Source organism: Hyperoodon ampullatus (genome assembly GCF_949752795.1).
Source record: "Hyperoodon ampullatus genome assembly, chromosome: 14".
NCBI classification, from domain to species: Eukaryota; Metazoa; Chordata; class Mammalia; order Artiodactyla; family Ziphiidae; genus Hyperoodon; species Hyperoodon ampullatus.
The window spans coordinates 52,814,765-52,832,166 of record NC_136927.1 but is presented as its reverse complement, the minus strand read 5'-3'; the positions used below and the strand labels follow the sequence as shown (position 1 = coordinate 52,832,166).

The following is a 17,402-nucleotide window of genomic DNA, read 5'->3' as shown; positions in this document are numbered from 1 at the left end:
AATACACCAAAAATGGTGGCGGGGGCTTTCCGGGTGGCGCAGTGGTTGGGAATCCGCCCGCCGATGCAGGGGACACAGGTTCAAGCCCTGGTCCGGGCGGATCCCACATGCCACGGAGCAGTTGGGCCTGTGCGCCACAGCTGCTGAGCCTGCATTCTGGAACCCGCGAGCCACAACTACTGAGCCTGCGTGCTGCGGCTGCTGGAGCCCGTGCTTGACAACAGGAGAGGCCACCAAATGAGAAGCCCTCCCACCGCCGCGAGGGGTAGCGCCGGCTCACTGCGCTAGAGAGGGCCCGCGCGCAGCAACGAAGACCCAATGCAGTCAAAAATAAATAAATAAAAAATAAATTTTAAAAAAAGGTGGCAGGGAGCATCATCACAAGAGAGAGAAACACAGATCATAGACTCAGAAATGAAAGGCTTTGGAGGCCATGTGGATCACCCTTCCACCCACCGCAGGAACCACCGCTCCACCCAGATGAGGGAAGAGGGAAGGCTTGGGGAGGTGTCAGCATGGGGTTCGCAGGATAACAATAAAGACACCATCCACACTAATGAAGGAGAATCTCACCTCTTCTATTTTTCCATTTATACAAATGGCACCACTAATTCTCCAGACTCATCTTTGATTCTTCTTCCTTCTCTACTTAGATGAGTTCTAAATTCAGGTGATTGGCCCATTACAGGTATCTCTCCAATTTGTCCCTCTCCATTTCATTTTTGTGCCTAGATTCCCAAAACTGCCTCCTAGGTGATCTTCCAGCCTTCCATTTGTCCTTTCAAATCATCCCCCATATTACTATAAGATTAACTTTTTCAAAGTTGTTTTCACCAAGTTATTCAGCAGCTCAGACAACTATAATGACTCCCAACTGCCCACTGCATCAAATCCGAACTCATCTGCAGACAAAAGCTTATTGGACCCACTAACTCATAGATTCTCTACGTGTATCATTCACTAACCATTAAGAGATAAATGCAGTCTGTCATCTTCTAGTTAGTTTAAACCACTTGAGCCTATGATTCTATGTGAGCAAAACCCCTATTTCTCACAATTCTCTCATGGATCTTATCTTCTCTGCAGCTAGGCATGGCACGTTGAGACAAGGAATTCTAGAAAGTGTCATCTTTCCAAGGCGTGTAGGAGTTTACATCTCTAGATCTTCCACACTTCCTCGGGCTGTTGCCTAGATCTCTGCTTTACATCTTTACCTCACTGCTCATTACTTCTTCTTTTTTTTTTTTTTTTTTTTTTCGGTACGCGGGCCTCTCACTGTTGTGGCCTCTCCCGTTGCGGAGCACAGGCTCCGGACGTGCAGGCTCAGCGGCCATGGCTCACGGGTCCAGCCTCTCCGTGGCATGTGGGATCCTCCCGGACTGGGGCACGAACCCGTGTCCCCTGCATCGGCAGGCGGACTCTCAACCACTGCGCCACCAGAGAAGCCCTGCTATCTTCATTTTTTAAATGAGTAAACGGAGGGTTAAAGGACCCATCTGAGACTATACATCAAGTAGAGATCAGATTGCATCCCAGGTGATTAGGCCCACCCCCTTGCAACTAAAGCATATGACCTCCATAACAAAGAGTAAGAAGAAAAGAATGCAAAGCGGAGGCAGGGAGAGCCTTACCAACATTTGCTTCAAGTGCTACTCAAAAACAATAGCATCATTAGTTACCAACAATTACCTAGAAATATGCCATTAAGTTTTCGGCATGACAAAATTTAAGATTTTTCTCTTATCCATTTATATGCAAACTCCTTTACTACGTGGACACACACACACAAATATACACACTCACACATGCACATCCTCAGTCAAAAAGCTTGTATTACAATTTACATCCTTCTCATCTTTACACTTGTGTCTGGGTTACGACTGTCCCTTTTTAGCTTTGACCCATGCCAACTTTTTAAGATTCTCTTTATTTCTTCCTCTTTTGCCTTAATCATGCTTCTCCTCCTCTTCCTTACATCACTTTTCTATCAGCCCCTCCTTTTCTCTTTTTATTTCTTGTCTGCCTCATTACCTACACCTTTCTCTTACTTTGAGTGTTGTTGCATTTAGCAGGTTCCCAGTAGATATCTATTCTGAGCTCCATACTTCTCTCATGCCTGCCCCACCACCACCCTTTGTCTTTGCCTTCCTCGTCATTCCTCCTTCCCTACAGACAATTCCCACCTTGCTCCCTCTCAATCGCCCACGCCCCTTCCATTAAACCACCCTACTTCCTCACAAACTCCAGCGGTCATCTCATCCATCTCTCACCCCTTTACCCGCCTTTCTCCCCCAAGGTTCCAAAGCGCGAGGACCTCATTGTCCTCCTCCCCCATCCTCCAACCAGCCCACAAGACAGCCTTGTTACCATGACGACAGGGCTACTCAAAGCTGAAGTCAAGGACCTGGTTGCCATGGCTTCCGCTTCTCCACCTCCAGCCCCGCCCGCGCGCTCCGCAGCGTTGGCGCCTGCGCAGTACTCAAAGCCTTGGCTCTCTGAACCGCGGCGGACAGGGCGGGGCTTCAAGCGAGAGGGAGGGAAGGAGGCGAAAGGATAAGAAAGGGAGTGGAGCTGGCGCCTACGGTGGCCGAAGAGGGACGCGCAAAGCCGGAGGCTGCAGGATGGTAGGCTGTGCAAAGAGGGAGGGGAGGGGGAACCGAGGGGCGTGGGCTGCACCTGCAGGGGTCCTTGGGGCCGCCCTCGGTGTGAGCCGCTCTTTCTCCCTCCGGTCCTCAGAGGCCCTCACTTACCTGGGCGGATGGGCTAGCCGGCCTCGGAAGGAAAACCAGCTGGAAATGGCTTTAGGGAGAAGGCGCGGAGAGGGGGCGCATTTGTGGGGAGAGAGGGAGGTGACTAGGGGGCGGTGGGACCGTCCGGGGCCAGGGGGAGCGCGCGGGTCGCGATCCAAGGGGTCCCAACCACTGCCGCAGCGAAGTCGCCCGAGGAATGGGGGCTCCGGGGCCTGTTGGCGGAGGGAGACAGCGGGGGTCGCAAGTCACCGAGACCCTCTGTCCACGTGCAGCCCAGAGCAGCGGCGGCCGGCGGGAGGGGCGGTGTGTGCGAGGGGATAGTTTCCGGGTCCGAGGAGTGGACGTCCTGCCTCACCTAGAGGCGGGGGTGAGGTGGGGAAGCCATGTGGGCTCGAGGTTTTGCTCTCGGGGACCCAGGCTTTGGCTTCCCGGTTCCGGTGCTCTTGGCTCTCCGGCCCCCACCCCATCCTCTTTCCGGAACTCGGGCCTTCCGTCTTCCTGCTCCCGGCCCACCCCGCATCGTAGCCGCACACGGCTCCCTTGCGCCCCTCTGTTGACCACCCGCCGCGCTAGCAGCGCTTCCCCTTCCCCGCCACCAAAAAAACCCAGTTCTCTCGAATTCTGATCCTTAGCCGTCTAAACTAGTGCTGTTCCGCACACCCAGGACTCCGGCCCTGGTAATGTACACGGAGAGAAGAGCTCCAGGGAGAGGGAGACGACTCCAGGATGTGGCCCGGACCCGCCCACCCCCCGAACTGGGAAGCTGTGGTTGCACGGGGTAGTGAGGGCTCTGCACGCCCCAGTCCACCCCCCTGCGCTTGTTCCACAAACATTCCCTAGGCGAGCCACCCTGAATGGCTGTGTCCAAACTGAGGGACTGAAAGGGAAATTGGTCACCTGGTATCTGGGGAGGTGTGGGCATTCAGCAGGAGGCACCCTAAAAGGAGGAAAAGAGGAATATGGCTGGCCAAATGCCTGGAGGGCCGAGGAGAGCAGAGGGTGGAATCCGGGGCTCCCAATACCATGTGCTAACGTGAAGGATACCCCTGGGCACAGGACTGGCACTGGAGGGCAGTGTGTTGGGGACATCAGCAAGGGTGTATGGCTAGGATGGGGTGGAGGATTGAGGTAGCTTCTTGAGAACAAAATACCTGATTTCAGCGCGGTGGTGGATAGAAGAGCAGGAAAGAAAGCAGACGTCTCTGACATCAGCTGTGGGCTGTTTGTCACCGTGATAGCATTTCACCCACCTTTGGAAGACAGGATTAGGAAACAGGAGGTCAGGAAATAATAATAATGATACCTAATGTGTTATAGTGCCTCGTACGTGCCAGGCACTGTTTCACGTATCAACTCCTTCAATCCCACTTAACAACTCGGGAAAGTAGGTACTTTCATTATTTCCATCTTGCACACCAAGAAACTGAAGCCCAGAGACATAAAGTAATTGCCCAAGGCAAATTGCTCAACTACTAGAGCCAGGATTTGAACCCAAATGACAGACTCAGAAGCTCTGACACCCCCTACAAGGAAAGGCACCTGCTGGTGGAATAGCCAGAGTTACAGCAAGGGCTGATGTTTTGAAGAAAGTAGGAGCCGTGAGTAGAGAAGAGTTAGATGGGATGAGTTTGGGGCTGTGTATTTCTGGAGGAAACCAGCTCAGAGAGGCAAATCTCTGACCCTTGGCTCTGACTCCCCCCCACCCCCAGATGCGATTTATGCTGCTGTTCAGCCGGCAGGGGAAGCTGCGGCTACAAAAATGGTACCTGGCCACCTCAGACAAGGAGCGAAAGAAGATGGTTCGTGAGCTCATGCAGGTCGTTCTGGCTCGCAAGCCCAAGATGTGCAGCTTCCTGGAGTGGAGGGACCTCAAAGTTGTCTATAAGAGGTGACTCCCCACCTCCTTTCAGACCTGCCTGGATCCTGCTTGATTGGGGTCTGGGATGGGTTCACCTGGCCAAGAAATAGGCAGTCCCTTAGGTCAGGAAGAGCTTAGAGCTAAGGACGTCTGGAGGGCAGCGATGAACTCCAGCTGCCTTTACTTTCCAAATTCACCTTGAAGAAATTCTTGTTCCCTTTTGGCTTTGCTCAAGCCTGACACCTACTTCATGCACCTACCTCTGCCCCGAAGGCCCCATCTTGTCTATTGCACACATCCCAGGCAGCCTCATTCAACAGTCATAGATCCTGCACCACTTTCCTAACACATACACGCACACACACACATATGTGCACCAACCCTTTCCAGTTCCTCCTCTGAGCAGGTGAATTCGTGGCTCAGGTTTTTGCTGAGTCAAACTGAACAGGTCAGAGGTCCAGAGGGAAAGAGCTTGCGTCTGTGAGAGGCACTTAGAGGCAGAGTGAGTTACTGTTTGCGTACCCTGGGGCCACCCCGCCTGTGTCCAGTAGGGGCACAGACTGGGAATGGGGGGAAATGAGAGGTTTGGGCACAAGATGCCTGGGTCCCAAAGCAGCCCCAGCGGCCGTCCCAGCCATCCCTCCTGTGCCCCTGTCCTCAGATATGCCAGCCTCTACTTCTGCTGTGCCATCGAGGGCCAAGATAATGAGCTGATCACGCTGGAGCTGATCCACCGGTATGTGGAGCTCCTGGACAAATACTTCGGCAGCGTAAGTCTCCCCATCCACCCATTTCCATACGCAGCAATCCCCTCTTTTTACCAAACTCTGGGATCCTTCTGATCTCTGCCCTGGAAGACTCAGGAGAGGGGAAGTTGGAGCAGTGAGAACAGTAGTTAATCTTCCTCTTTAAGCCTTAAGCCTATTAGCCATGCCCCTTAATCAGCTCGGGGGAGGAGGGTGGGGACCAGAATCTGCCACTTAGTCAATCCATCTAGAGCTCAGCTCAAACCTCTCACACAAGGACAGAGGCCATGTTCAGATTTTTATCAGTGGTTCCTGACCTTGACTTTGCTTTGGAATCTTCTGGAGAGTTTTTTAAAAATAGCGATCCCTGGGCCTCCCTGGTGGCGCAGTGGTTGGGAGTCCGCCTGCCGATGCAGGGGATACGGGTTCGTGCCCCGGTCTGGGGGGATCCCATATGCCGCGGAGCGGCTGGGCCCGTGAGCCATGGCTGCTGGGCCTGCGCGTCCGGAGCCTGTGCTCCGCGACGGGAGAGGCCACAGCAGTGAGAGGCCCGCGTACCACAAAAAAAAAAAAAAAAAAAAAATAGCGATCCCTATGTCTCACCCCCGGAGATTCTGAATTAACTGATCTGGGCTATAGTCTGGGCACTGGCAGTGAGCTCAGATATTAGGTGGGGGATAGTAATAACTCCATAATTTGTATTCCACATAATAATTTACACAGTGCTTTCAGGTTCTCCTGTTTGCTCCTCATTCCGTCCTATGAGTAGGTGTTGGTGTCTCCATTTTCAGATGAGAAAACTGAGACTCAGAGAAATTAAATGACATGTAGAGTTAGCTGGTTAGTTTCACAGTGCTGCTTGGAACTGAAGTCATTTACCTCATGATCCAGAATCTTCTTCCCTGCCCTGTCACAGTGCCTAGGGAGGGAAGCTAGCCCAGCCTCTGGTAGGAGCTGTGTCACAGATTTGGGGGGAAGGCAACAGGAGTGAAGGTCAAGAGTAGACTAGAGCAACTAATATTTCATGATCACAGAGAAAGAGGCAAGAGAAGGAGAAGGAAAAGCCGAACCAAGGACTAAGGCCTAGGGGTAGGGAGGACATAGACCTGGGGCAAGAACCCAAGGTGGGGAGGAGTGGTCACGAAGGCCATGGAACCGTGATGAGAAAAAAGTGGGGTCGAGATGCACCGTGACGCTCAGCTCTGCCTCCCCCGCCTCCTCCCAGGTTTGTGAGCTGGACATCATCTTCAACTTTGAGAAGGCCTACTTCATCTTGGATGAGTTTTTGATGGGGGGCGACGTCCAGGACACCTCCAAGAAGAGTGTGCTGAAGGCTATCGAGCAGGCGGACCTACTGCAGGAGGTTCGGGCCGGGACAGTGAGGGGGAGGAGGAAGAGGACCAAGGCCAAGGGTGCCCTCCCTGCCCTGGACACCTTGCCTGCGGGCCCCAGCTGCCCGTTCCCACCCTCCCTGTGGCGTCTGGCCCCCAAGGCGCCTGGTTGGCCAGCTGGCCCTCAAGCCCTAACTGCTCGGGGTGGGAGGTAGTGGGGGTGGCAGACGGCCGCCTGTGCCAGTTCCCCCCTCCTCCTCCCAAGACCCAGGGTATCTCATCCCAGCCAAATCGCCTTTGTCCCCCGCTTCTCTTGGCATTTAGGGTTGCTCAGAGAATTGGAGAAGGGGCACATGATAGGTCATTCTTTCTTTTTTTTAAACACACACATATTCAAAGCCTCTGCTTCTCAGGAGCAAAATTTTGCTCTGGGGATTTGGGGGTTGGGGTTGAGGGCGCCTGGTTGTTGATTCTCCCTTCTATCCGGCACCCCCGCCCTCACGCCATTACTGCCTGCCCCCTCTCTGCTGTGCCACTGCTGAGCCTTGGTGCAGGGAGATGAGTCACCGGAACCTGCAATGATGAGCAAGCCGGCCTGAGCTGGCTCTGAGGAGGGGGAGAGATGGGGGGCGGGGGGGGCTCATCCCTGCAGAAGGAGAAAGGGCAGAATCCAACTTGCCACCTCACTGGTCCAGCTCCATCACACACACACGCACACACACGCATGCACACTCATACACACGTGCCCTGGCATTCACACACCCACCCTGTTGCCAGTGCTCTGCTCAGACCCTAATGACTCATCTCTCTGCAGTCTGGTCCCCCTTTCCTCGGGGACCTGATGCCAACTTCTTACTCCCTCCCCGCACCCAACCATCTGCCACCCCCAGCCCTGGGAAAGCCAGTTGCCCAGCCCCCAGTCCCAGTTTTACTCCCTCCCCTTCGGATACTAAGGCCGAGCCTCCTGCTTGCCAAGCTCCTGGCTTTGGGTTCTCTGGGTGGTGGTGGACTCAACCTGGACCCCACTCCTTGCCATGGTTGGCTCTGGGGGGTGCACCTGGGAGGCACTCCTGGGAGACTGGAGAGCTCCCCTGAAGGGTCCCCAGCTGTTCCAGCCTTGGGCTCACGTTGGCTTCTCTCTTCCCTCCCCGTGTCTCTCTGTGCTTCCCCCCCTCTGTCTGTCCTTACGATTGCCGTCTTGCCCACCCTCCACTCCCTCACCCCGTTTGCCTCTCCTGGTGTCTCCACATCACCCTCTGTCTGTCTCTGCCTTAGGAGGATGAGTCGCCGCGCAGTGTGCTGGAGGAGATGGGTCTGGCCTAGCCTCCGCCCGGGGCCGCGTGGAGATGTGGGGAGCTGGTGGAGAGGCAGGGCATCGGTGGCCCTTTTCTTGGTGGGACCCAGCTGCCCCTCGTCTGCTGCCTCACCTTCTTTTGCAGTGAGCTGTGGGCTCAGGACCCTCAAACATTCCCTCCCTCCACCCCCTACCTCCTGTTTCCCCTTTCCCACTGAAGGTTTTAGGACCTAGGAGGCAGGAAAATGTGACCAAGTCGGGGGTGCTATTTGGCTTTCATCCCCTGCCTTTGAAGAACTAATGTCACCCCAAACTCCCCCCCCACCCTTATAACTGTAAATATATAAATATGTCAGGTTAAAGGGAAAAGGTTTTCAGGGCTCTTCTCTTCTCCCTGCCCCATAACCTACCTCCAGCCCTCCCCGCAGCCAGCCAGGGCAGCTTCTCTGCCTGGGAGGGGCACCTCCATGTCTCCAGAGGGAAGTCCTTTTCCCTCATCTGTCTCCTCCCCTTCCTTCTTGGCTGCAGTGGGGCCTCCGTTCAGTTCCAGGGGAGGAGCAACATAGTTAATTTTTTTCTAACCTTGCTACTTTGAGGGAAGGGAGGGCTGGGGGAAGGATAGGCTTTACAGGAGACTGGGCCCCGTCCCTCCTTCACTCCCGAGTTCCCGGTGAGGCAGGAGCTAAGTGGGTGGGGTGGGGAAAGTGTCTGATTTCTTTTTTCTTTTCCTCCAAAATAAAAGGAAAAGCATTTCTGGACTTTGCCTGGCTTAGGCTCTGTGAAGGAGGGCTGCTGCGATCAGTCAGGACGGAAAAGCAACACTGCCCGTTCCACTCATCCTTGGAACTAGGGCTGCCAGATTTAAGGCCAAAAAAAAAAAAAAAGGAAGACACCCAGTTCAATTTGTTATGATAATGAATAATGTTTTTAGGATAAGTGTGTCCTGTGCAAATGTATTCATTGTTTATCTGAAATGCAAATTTGACTGAGTGTCCTGTATTTTACCTGGCACCGCCCTCCCCCCAAACAGACTTGTGAGCTCAGTGTCTCTCTGACCTCAGTGACCACTGACCAAGGTGCCTCCAGCTCCCTGAGCTGCCTTCAGACAGGGAGGAGCAACTCCTGGGGACGTGGTTTCACTCCTTTGAGGCTTCTTTGTGGTCATTCACCTGGTTTAGTTTCATTTGGGGAGGAGACTCAAGAGTTCAAGGATATATCCCATCCTCTATGCTTAGAAAAGGCTTGAGAAGCAGTTAAAAGCAGGATGTTTCCGTGGCCGCCAACCCCTTCTCCCCATATATCTTGTGAGGTACATAGGACCAGGGAATTTAGGGAGCAGTTAAGGGAGGTGGGTGGGTAAGGTAGAGTAGGGGTGGTGGGAGCCACCAGCACCGCCTAGGTGGCCCTGAGATCGTGCAAAGAAGAATTTACTAGGTGGCGCAGAGCTGCAGCACCTTATCCGCTCTGCATCTCTCTGCCAGGGCCTGGGGACCTGTGACTTTAACCCCCAAGCTGGAAGTGGAATTTAGGGTTTCCTGAAGGCTGTGAGCCTATTCTACGCGCCCCCCCCCGCGCCGAATACGGTTGAAAGAGGTTCTATCACTCAACCTTCGCTTTTGAGCAGGAGGAGATGGGTGTTGTGGATGGCGCTTCCCTCACCGCCCCTTGGGTAGGACCACGCAGGCCCAAGGGGACGGGTGAATAACCGAGAACAAAGTCCTAATAAAATAGTCACTTTTATTTCTTAGCAAAACTATTTCCTCCGTGAGGGGTATTTACAACAGAGTAGGGAAAGAAGGGATAAATTCACAGCGATCCGGAGAGGGTGGAGAGGCTCTTGGGAGGCCCAAAGGGCGGGAGACAGACACTTCTTCACACAATTAACTGGAAATACTTTTTCCGGTTTCAGACCGGGACATCCCGAGAGGGACTAGGTGGGGACGGGGCCCCGCGGGGGCAGGGAACTCGCACAAACTACCCGCCCGCCTGTGCTGGCCCCGAGACATCCGTGAGGGAGTTTGGGATTTCGGGCTTCCGACGCACGAAGAGGTCTGACAGGTCCCGGCGTAGCCCGGGGGCGGGGCGGCCCGCGGGCGGAGGGGTGGGCCGGGGCGGGACTGGGCGGTGGCCGAGGGCGGGGCCGGGCGCATGCAAACACTGAGAGGGGAAAGGAGCGACACGGAGGGGGGTGGCGGCGCGCGCGGCGGCGCGCGGGGGCGGGGCCGGGGCCGGTCACGGGCGCCTGAGCAGCACGTGTTCGATGTAATTCTCCAGCTCCTCCTGCTCCTGCAGCCGGCGCTCCTCTGCCTCCGCCTGCTCCTGAGCGCGCCGCGCCTGGGCCTCCCTGTCGGGATAGTGGCTCGAAGGCGGCAGGGCGTGGTGGTAGTGGCGGCGGCGCGAGGCAGCGGGTGGCTGCAGTGTTCGCGGCCGGATGTAGTTGGGAAAAGGGTGGTAGGGCCCCGGCGGAAACACCTCGTCCTCCTCCCGATCCCAGGGCGGGAGCACCTCGTTCCAGTCGGGCAGCTCGTCCCGAGCCGGGGCGGGGGACAGGGGCTGGGGCTGCGGGGAGCGGGCGTGAGTGGGGACGGGGGCGGCCCGGGGGGGCGGCACAGGCTCGGGAGGGGCGTTCTTCTTCCGCTTCCGCTTCTCTTCCACCTCCTCGATGATGCTGACCACGTCGTCCGCTGGCAGGTGGAGTTTGGTGGACAGCTCAATGAGACTATCGATTGTCTGCGGGTCCATCTCTTCGTCGTCGTCCTCCTCCTCCCCGCCCTCCTCTGCCCCCTCGGCCTCCTTTCGTCGGTGGCCGGGCGTCTCCTCCTGGGAGCGCTTGTCTTCGGCTCCGGCTTCCCCGTCCTCCTCCTCGGCGAACAGTAGCGCGTTCTGTCGCGCCCTCTCCGCCTCCTCCGCCTCCGCCTCCGCCTCCGCCGCCTCCTCATCCTCTTCCCCCGCCCTCTCCTCCCCGCCGCGTCTCTCCTGCTCCGCCGCCTCCTGCCCCCTCTCGGTCTCTCGCTCCTCCTCCTGCTGCAGCCCCCGACCCCCAAGGCCGCGCTGCCGAGCCCCGCCCTGCAGCAAATACTGGAGCAGCAGGTCGGAGGCGAGGTCGGCCAGCCGCTCTTCCTGGGCCGCGGCCTGCCGTGTGGCCTCCGCCTGCCGCCGCCCGGCTTCCACCTGCGCCAGCCCTTGCTGTAGAAGGCGCTCTCCCGCCTCAGAGCCACCCAGGAGTGAGGTCTCCGGCCGGTGCGCCTTGGTAAAGGGAGCGCCCAGGCCTTGGTACGCCTTGGACAAGGGTGCCAGTGCCTCACCTAGGTGTGTTTTGGGGGAGGACACTCCTTCCCCGAACTGGTGGGCTTCGGGAAGGGGACCGCTCTCGGGCATACGCGCCTGGAATTGCGGGGGAGCAGGCGGCGGCAGGGCCGCGCGCTCCGGGACGCGCGCCTGGAACTCTCCCCAGGAAGCCCGCCACACGCGCTCCGGCCCGGGGCTCTCCAGGTTGACTCGGGTCAGCGTGTGCGTGCGGGTTTCCGTCTCTGCTGCCGCCGTCTCTTGCTGGCGCTTGGCACTGCTCGGACTGAAATCTCGCAGTTCCTGAAGCAGGGAAGCCAGCGCCTCGAGCTCCTCGGAGGGGTCGGCCGCCTCGGGACCATTCTCCTGAGTCTGAGGGCGAGGCGGGGCCGCGGGCGCCTGGGTCTCTGGCGCTGGGAGACTGTGGGTCTGGCTGCGCACGGTCTCGGTCAGCAGAGCTTCTGCTGCTTCTTCCTCTGGCCGCTGCTGGGAGCCGCCAGGCGCTGGGGGCGAGGCCGGGCGGTCGAGTGCCTGCAGCAGCACCGCGGCCAGCGCCCGGGGATCCACGCCCTGGAAAAGCTCTCCCTCGTCCTGCGGCTCTGAATTCCTAGCGGCTCGGACCTCTGGGGCGCTAACATCCTTCGGCCCGAGCACTGCATCCCCAGCTACCGGCTCTTTATGCTCAGAGCTGGGGGGAGGTGGCTGAGCCTCAGGGTGCCCCGGGGGCGCTGCTCCCAACCCCTTGGTCAGTAGAAGGAAGCAGAGGAGGACAGGAGCCGGCAACCTGAGCGATTTCATGACCGAAGGGCTGCCGGAGACTGTGAAAAAATAGAAGTGACCAAAGAAAGAGAGGGTTTCTGTAAGAATTTTCCGCTCTCTGATTTTATATTCCCTTCCCCCACCTTTAATCAGGAAAGCCGGGGCTTCCCTTATCCCCCTAACCTTACCCTGAAAAGGGACGTTTAGGAGCAAAGGAGGAAGATGTTGTGCCGATCTCTGGAGTCGTGTAAATGGGAAAACGCCTGCAACCCTTGCTCCCCCGGTGCCTCCTCGCCCCCTTCCCTGAGCCAGCTCACTGGCAGCGCCCACGTACTAAGCAGCAAGGATACGGGAAAAAAAAAAACCTCTGCTCCCTCCCCACAGGACTTCCCGGATGGTGCGTGGGCGACTTCAGCGGCAAAAGAAGAGCGGCGACTCCCCCATTTACCAGGGACCCTTCCCGGGGGCTCCCCGCTGTGTTTTCAACACTCCCAACTAGGGGAGAGAGAACCCTCCCTCACGCCCACGGCTGCTGAGGGTTTGAGGGACGGACAGCAGAGTATTTACCAGCTGGTGCCACGACGCGGGAGGTGGAGAGGAGGGTCGGGGCGGGGTGGGGACAGGGGAAGATCGGGACTCGTCCGCCTCGGCTCCGAGCGGTGGCTAGGATACGAGCGATGGTCGAGGTCTGGCGTCCAGTGGGCTGGGCTCAGCTGGGTCCGCGCGGCTCCGGGAGACTCGCTCGCTCAGGCTTCAGCACGCTGGACAGCGCCCGCGCCGCTACCGCCTTATAAAGAGGAGCGCGCGGGGTCACGTGGGGATCGCCCCGCCCCATTGACGTCAATGTTCATTCATGGGGAAGCGGGCGGGCGCCTAGAGGCGGGAGGCCGCCCAGCGATTGGAGGATGTGTGCCTCTCCCGGCCCGCGCCTGCGCGCTGCAGGCCTCGGTTGGAGGGGTGTGCGCTATCCTGGCACCAGGGAAATGAATGAATGAAGGAAGGAATGAATGAAATGCTGAGGCGGGCGGGGCAGGGGGGCTATGAATGAATGAAGGAGGGACGAGGAGAAAAGGATGAATGAATGAATGGCAGAATGAATGGAAGGGTGGATTCAGAGACGCTGCAAGGCGGGAGGGTGGGTTACAGAGCAACTTGGAGCGGCGGGAGCCCGACGAGCGGAATAGGGTGGGGGCTCTCCCAGCGTCTGACTGGGCCCCATAGGAGATCCACACTGGGAAGGGGGAAGATAAGGATTCCAAAACTGAGGAGGGGGCCAGACTCCCCATTCCCCGACTGCACGGTGCGTGGGGAACACGCCCAAGGACGGCGTGAACCTGAGAGAGGAGGGATGGTTCTGCGCGCCTGCGGGCGCTGTCCGCGGATCTGCGGTGCGGGATGCGGGCCCTGGGCCAGGGCACATGGGTGGATCTTGAGGCTTGGGTGATCCTGTCGGAAAGGATCCGAGTTGGAAGAGATAGGGAAAAGACTGAGGATGTGTGTGCCTCTGTGTCGTGTCTGTTCATGGTCTGTGCGTGTCTCGAGAAAAAAATGTGTGTCTGTCCTTCTGTCCAGCTGACTCTGTTGGCCCCTTTTCAGACCACCTCTCCCCACCACCCTCCTGCTTCTTGCCCTCTCGCTGCTACCCCCCAAAGGACGTTTGGAGGACGAGAGCAGACCAGGTGGGGAGGGGGGTGCGCAGGTGGGGGGTGACTCAACTCCATCTCTCTCCATTGCTTAAAGGGAAGATTTAAACGCCATGGGGGGGGGTGGAGGGTGGGAGTGCAACGTCAGAGATCGCCCCTCTCTGCCACCAGACCCCTCGTCCGCATCTCCTGCCAGAGGGGTTGGGATTGGGGGCTTGGACAGTTAGAGGTTCCGGGGGGATGGGGGGCGATGACGCACAGATTGCGCAAAGAGAATCCATCAGCGAGCCGGGTCCAGTGAAGGGAGACCAGCCGTGGGCGGGGGTGGGGGAGGACGGAAATGAGGAGGGGGGCAGGGGAGAGGGGAGGGAGGCAAGGGGAGCAGCCACTGCAGAAATGAACGGGAGGGAGGGAGGCTGGAGGGGGGCTGCGGTGCAGGCAGAGAGCTGTGCGGGGGCGTGGGCAGGGAAAGGGGGGAGTGGAATGACACATGCCAGACACACAAGGACTGCAGACACGGGTGCCTGTGGGCACACACAGGGCACCCGCGCCCTAAGACTCAGGAAACCGGGATCAGAGCTTAATGTCAGGAGCTCAGAGACTCTTTCAGAGCCAGTCCTCAACCCCTTCCTCATCTCTTCCTAGCACTGACCCTCATCCTCTCCTCTCTCTCTCTCTCTCAAACTCTCTCTCTCACACACACACACACACACACATACACACAAACACACACACACAAACACACGCTCACGTGCTTTCCCTCTATAGCCAGCAGTGGCTTCTCGGTTCCATCAGTGGCTCCACTTTCCCAGAAGAAACCCCATCAGCTCTGCGGGGAAAGAGGTGGGGAGAAGTAGAGAGAGAGGAAAGAGAGGAGAGATGGGGGCAGGAGAGGGAGGAAGGCAGGCAGGCATCTGGAACAGGTAAAGCATCAGGCTAAAGAAAAAAAAAAAAGAGAGAACCAAGGTGACAGTGAAGATGCCAAAGAAGGAGAGGAGGGGGCAACAGACCTGAGACTGTGCCTCATCTCCCTCCCCAAACTATCTAGGACATCCCTCTGCCCCTATGGGTTCCCCTCATTCCTCTTCCTCCTCATCCCACTCCCCTATATCTTCCCTGCCTGGTTACCGAGAGCAGTGGAATGGGGGGGGTCACGTTACCTTCCTGAGGAGGATGAATCAGAGAGAGATGGCTCAGACATCTGGTGGGGGGAGGGGAAGCCATCCAAGAGAGAAGGAAAGAGGGAGGGAGGGAGGCGAGGTGGGGGGGCAGCCTGAGAGGCTGATGGGGCTAAGAGACCAAGTATGAGATGAGGGAGATGGGCATCTAGAGAGATTGTTTGTGTTCCTGTGGGCTTGTATATGTGCACATGCATGTACATACGTGAGCATTGCGTTTGTGTGTGTCCAGAGATTAATGAAACATGGGGGAAAGAAAAATAAAAGGAAAATGGGGGGACCAATTGTGTATTTAATCAGCTAGAGAGTGGATGGGCATGGTAGTGTTCCAATTTAAATATGTAATTTTCTCTTCCAATCTGTGGAGCTGTGTTTTTGCCTGTTTCCAGGTGTCTCTGTAAGTGTGAGTGTGTGTGGGTCCTGATCCCTCTGAGTGCCTGTATACCTGTGCGGTTGGGAGTTTGAGTGCATCCAGTCTGGGTATCTGCTGGTGTCTGAAAATTGTGCCTGGCTTGGTGTGTCAATAATATGTGTGTACCCGTGTGTCTTTGTGCATTTATCTGGATCCTTCCATGTCAGTTGATATATGTTACAGGTTATGTGGACTGCTATGCGCTTTTGATCTTTCATGCCCCTCCCCACTTACCTTCACTTCTAGATTTCTGTGCAGAAAAGCCTCAGTATCCTAACCACTCATCTGCAGCCCCCAAGTTCAAGTCTTGCCCCGCGTTTTTTAGAGTGTTCCCTCATTCCTGCATTCTTCCCCAATGTTTCCTCCTCCACTCCGCCCAGAAGTCCAGGGGAGCGTCTCAGAAATCGACATCCCAAGAGTCTCAGCCATTATGACATGGGGGAGGGGGCAGTGAGATGGAAGCCAGGGCAATAGGTTTGGTGATTCCACAGTCTGGATTGTGTCTGCATGGACTCTGAATCTCTGGGTCTGTTTCTGCCTCTCTCTATCCCAGTTCCCTGCCTGGGTCAGCTCGTTCACACGCAACCCACCTCTCAAAAATGTGCTGTGTTCTTCACACCTGGCTGCCTCTAGGGGCATCTGGAAAAGAGCTGGACTGGGGACAGGTTCCTGGGGTTTGGGAGAGGAGGGAGATGGCAGGAAAGAAAAAGGAATGAGAGCTGGGAAAGGCAAAGCTGAGATGGGGACCAGGAGGGGATGCCTGGTGTTTGCTCTGAGATGTTTGTATAAATCCGTCTCTTTATCTTTGTTTCTGAATCTCTCATACTCTCCAGGAGGGTAGTAAGAGAAGATGGGGTCCAACCAGGTAGTGATCCAAGCTGAAGATTTGGAAAACCAAGGGGTGGGGGCAGAGCACTGGGTCTTTTCCCTGAGAAGGTTTGGGAAAGAAAAAGAGGGCAGGGGCTTGGGGGTCCCCGCAGCTCACCTCCCCTCTCTTCCTCCCTTCCCCCCAACCGGTGACTCACCTCTGCAGCCTTTCAATGCGTCAGCTATGGGGGGAACAGGCAGGGAGGGGCACTTTATGAGAAAGGCAGGGGTCTCCACCTTGAATTGAAAGAAGGTGCTGAAGAACCCCGTGGAAATGGCCCCATGAGAACACATCATTGCCTATCCCCTGCCCACCCCAGTTCAGGAGAGTGGGGAGTCCTGGGAAGGGGACTGGGAGAGGGCTACGGGCCACTGGTGGGTCTGGGAATGATGAGTAATAAAGGGGTGCTCACCCTGATTTTTAGTCCCAGGGTCCCATTCCTTCATACCCCCACCCTCTCCTGGGTGGGGGAGGGGAGACCCAGCAAGATGGGGGAGGGCTAAACCGCAGAGATGAGTCACCAAGAAAGGAAAAGAGAAAGAGGGAAAGAGACAGAGATGAGGAGAGACACAGAGACAGCCACTGGAAAGACTGAGAAAGGAACACACACACACACACACACACACACACACACCCCATGAAGGTGGTATCCACAAGCTAACAGGAGAAAGGAAATTTTGTATTTCCATAATCCTGGACCAGCCTCCTCCAGCATCCACCTGTTACACAAACACACACACAACACTATCATTCAGAGTTATACTGATATCCTGAGACACATCCACTTACACAAACACAATGTCACACCTAGTCCAGCAGAGTCACCTGTCCAGGCACATGCTGAAGATGTGACAAGTGTAATGGAGGTTCAGGTTGAGAGCCCTCGATTCCTTTTACACAGGATGGTGAGAGGGCATAAAAGCGCTAAAGGAATGTAACTTCAAAAATCCAAGACTCACAGGCTATGCCTTGCACATGCGACGATACACAGAGTCCCCTGCTTCCCCGTCCACACGTACATAGTAACCTATCAAGCGCCTCCTCGTCAAGAAGCCACTTGGAGTACCTGATTCTGGGGTACTCCAGGCCCGTAGCCCCGAATATATCCCACCCAGACACCCCCTGATTCGTACACACATGTACAGAAACACAGACACACAAAGACGCCCATGGACACACTCACACGGACGGAAACCACCTTGCGCTGCCTTGCCCGCGTCCGCACACGTCCTGGCGCCCCCGCGTGGTACTTTTCGGGATCGCAGTCTCCGCCGCTTC

At 56.6% G+C, this 17,402-nt stretch overlaps 2 protein-coding genes across 4 annotated transcripts; one reads left to right on the top strand and one right to left on the bottom strand.

The window, feature by feature from the left end:
* The first annotated feature begins 2,596 nt into the window (after positions 1 to 2,596).
* On the top strand, positions 2,597 to 8,951 carry AP1S1 (adaptor related protein complex 1 subunit sigma 1). Of its 3 annotated transcripts, none has more exons than XM_079718904.1 (6): positions 2,597 to 2,624; positions 4,460 to 4,638; positions 5,270 to 5,378; positions 6,580 to 6,717; positions 7,961 to 8,123; positions 8,722 to 8,849. In XM_079718904.1, the coding sequence occupies exons 1-5, from the start codon at positions 2,622 to 2,624 to the stop codon at positions 8,006 to 8,008; spliced, it is 477 nt and encodes a 158-aa protein (XP_079575030.1). In that variant the 5' UTR covers positions 2,597 to 2,621; the 3' UTR covers positions 8,009 to 8,123; positions 8,722 to 8,849. The 3 variants fall into 3 exon arrangements, with proteins under 3 accessions (XP_079575030.1, XP_079575031.1, XP_079575029.1); XM_079718905.1 differs by having other exon boundaries at positions 7,961 to 8,078; positions 8,722 to 8,845; XM_079718903.1 differs by lacking the exon at positions 7,961 to 8,123 and having other exon boundaries at positions 8,722 to 8,951.
* Positions 8,952 to 10,211: 1,260 nt separating this feature from the next.
* Positions 10,212 to 12,062, bottom strand: VGF (VGF nerve growth factor inducible; the record flags this gene model as incomplete). The annotated part of the gene is made up of 1 exon (XM_079718674.1): positions 10,212 to 12,062. The coding sequence occupies one exon, from the start codon at positions 12,060 to 12,062 to the stop codon at positions 10,212 to 10,214; it is 1,851 nt and encodes a 616-aa protein (XP_079574800.1).
* Between the last annotated feature and the right edge of the window lie 5,340 nt (positions 12,063 to 17,402).

Coding starts and splice junctions, on each gene's coding strand:
- AP1S1 (XM_079718903.1), top strand. Junction 4,639..5,269: donor CTCAAAGTTGTCTATAAGAG/GTGACTCCCCAC, acceptor CCCTGTCCTCAG/ATATGCCAGCCTCTACTTCT. Junction 5,379..6,579: donor TGGACAAATACTTCGGCAGC/GTAAGTCTCCCC, acceptor GCCTCCTCCCAG/GTTTGTGAGCTGGACATCAT.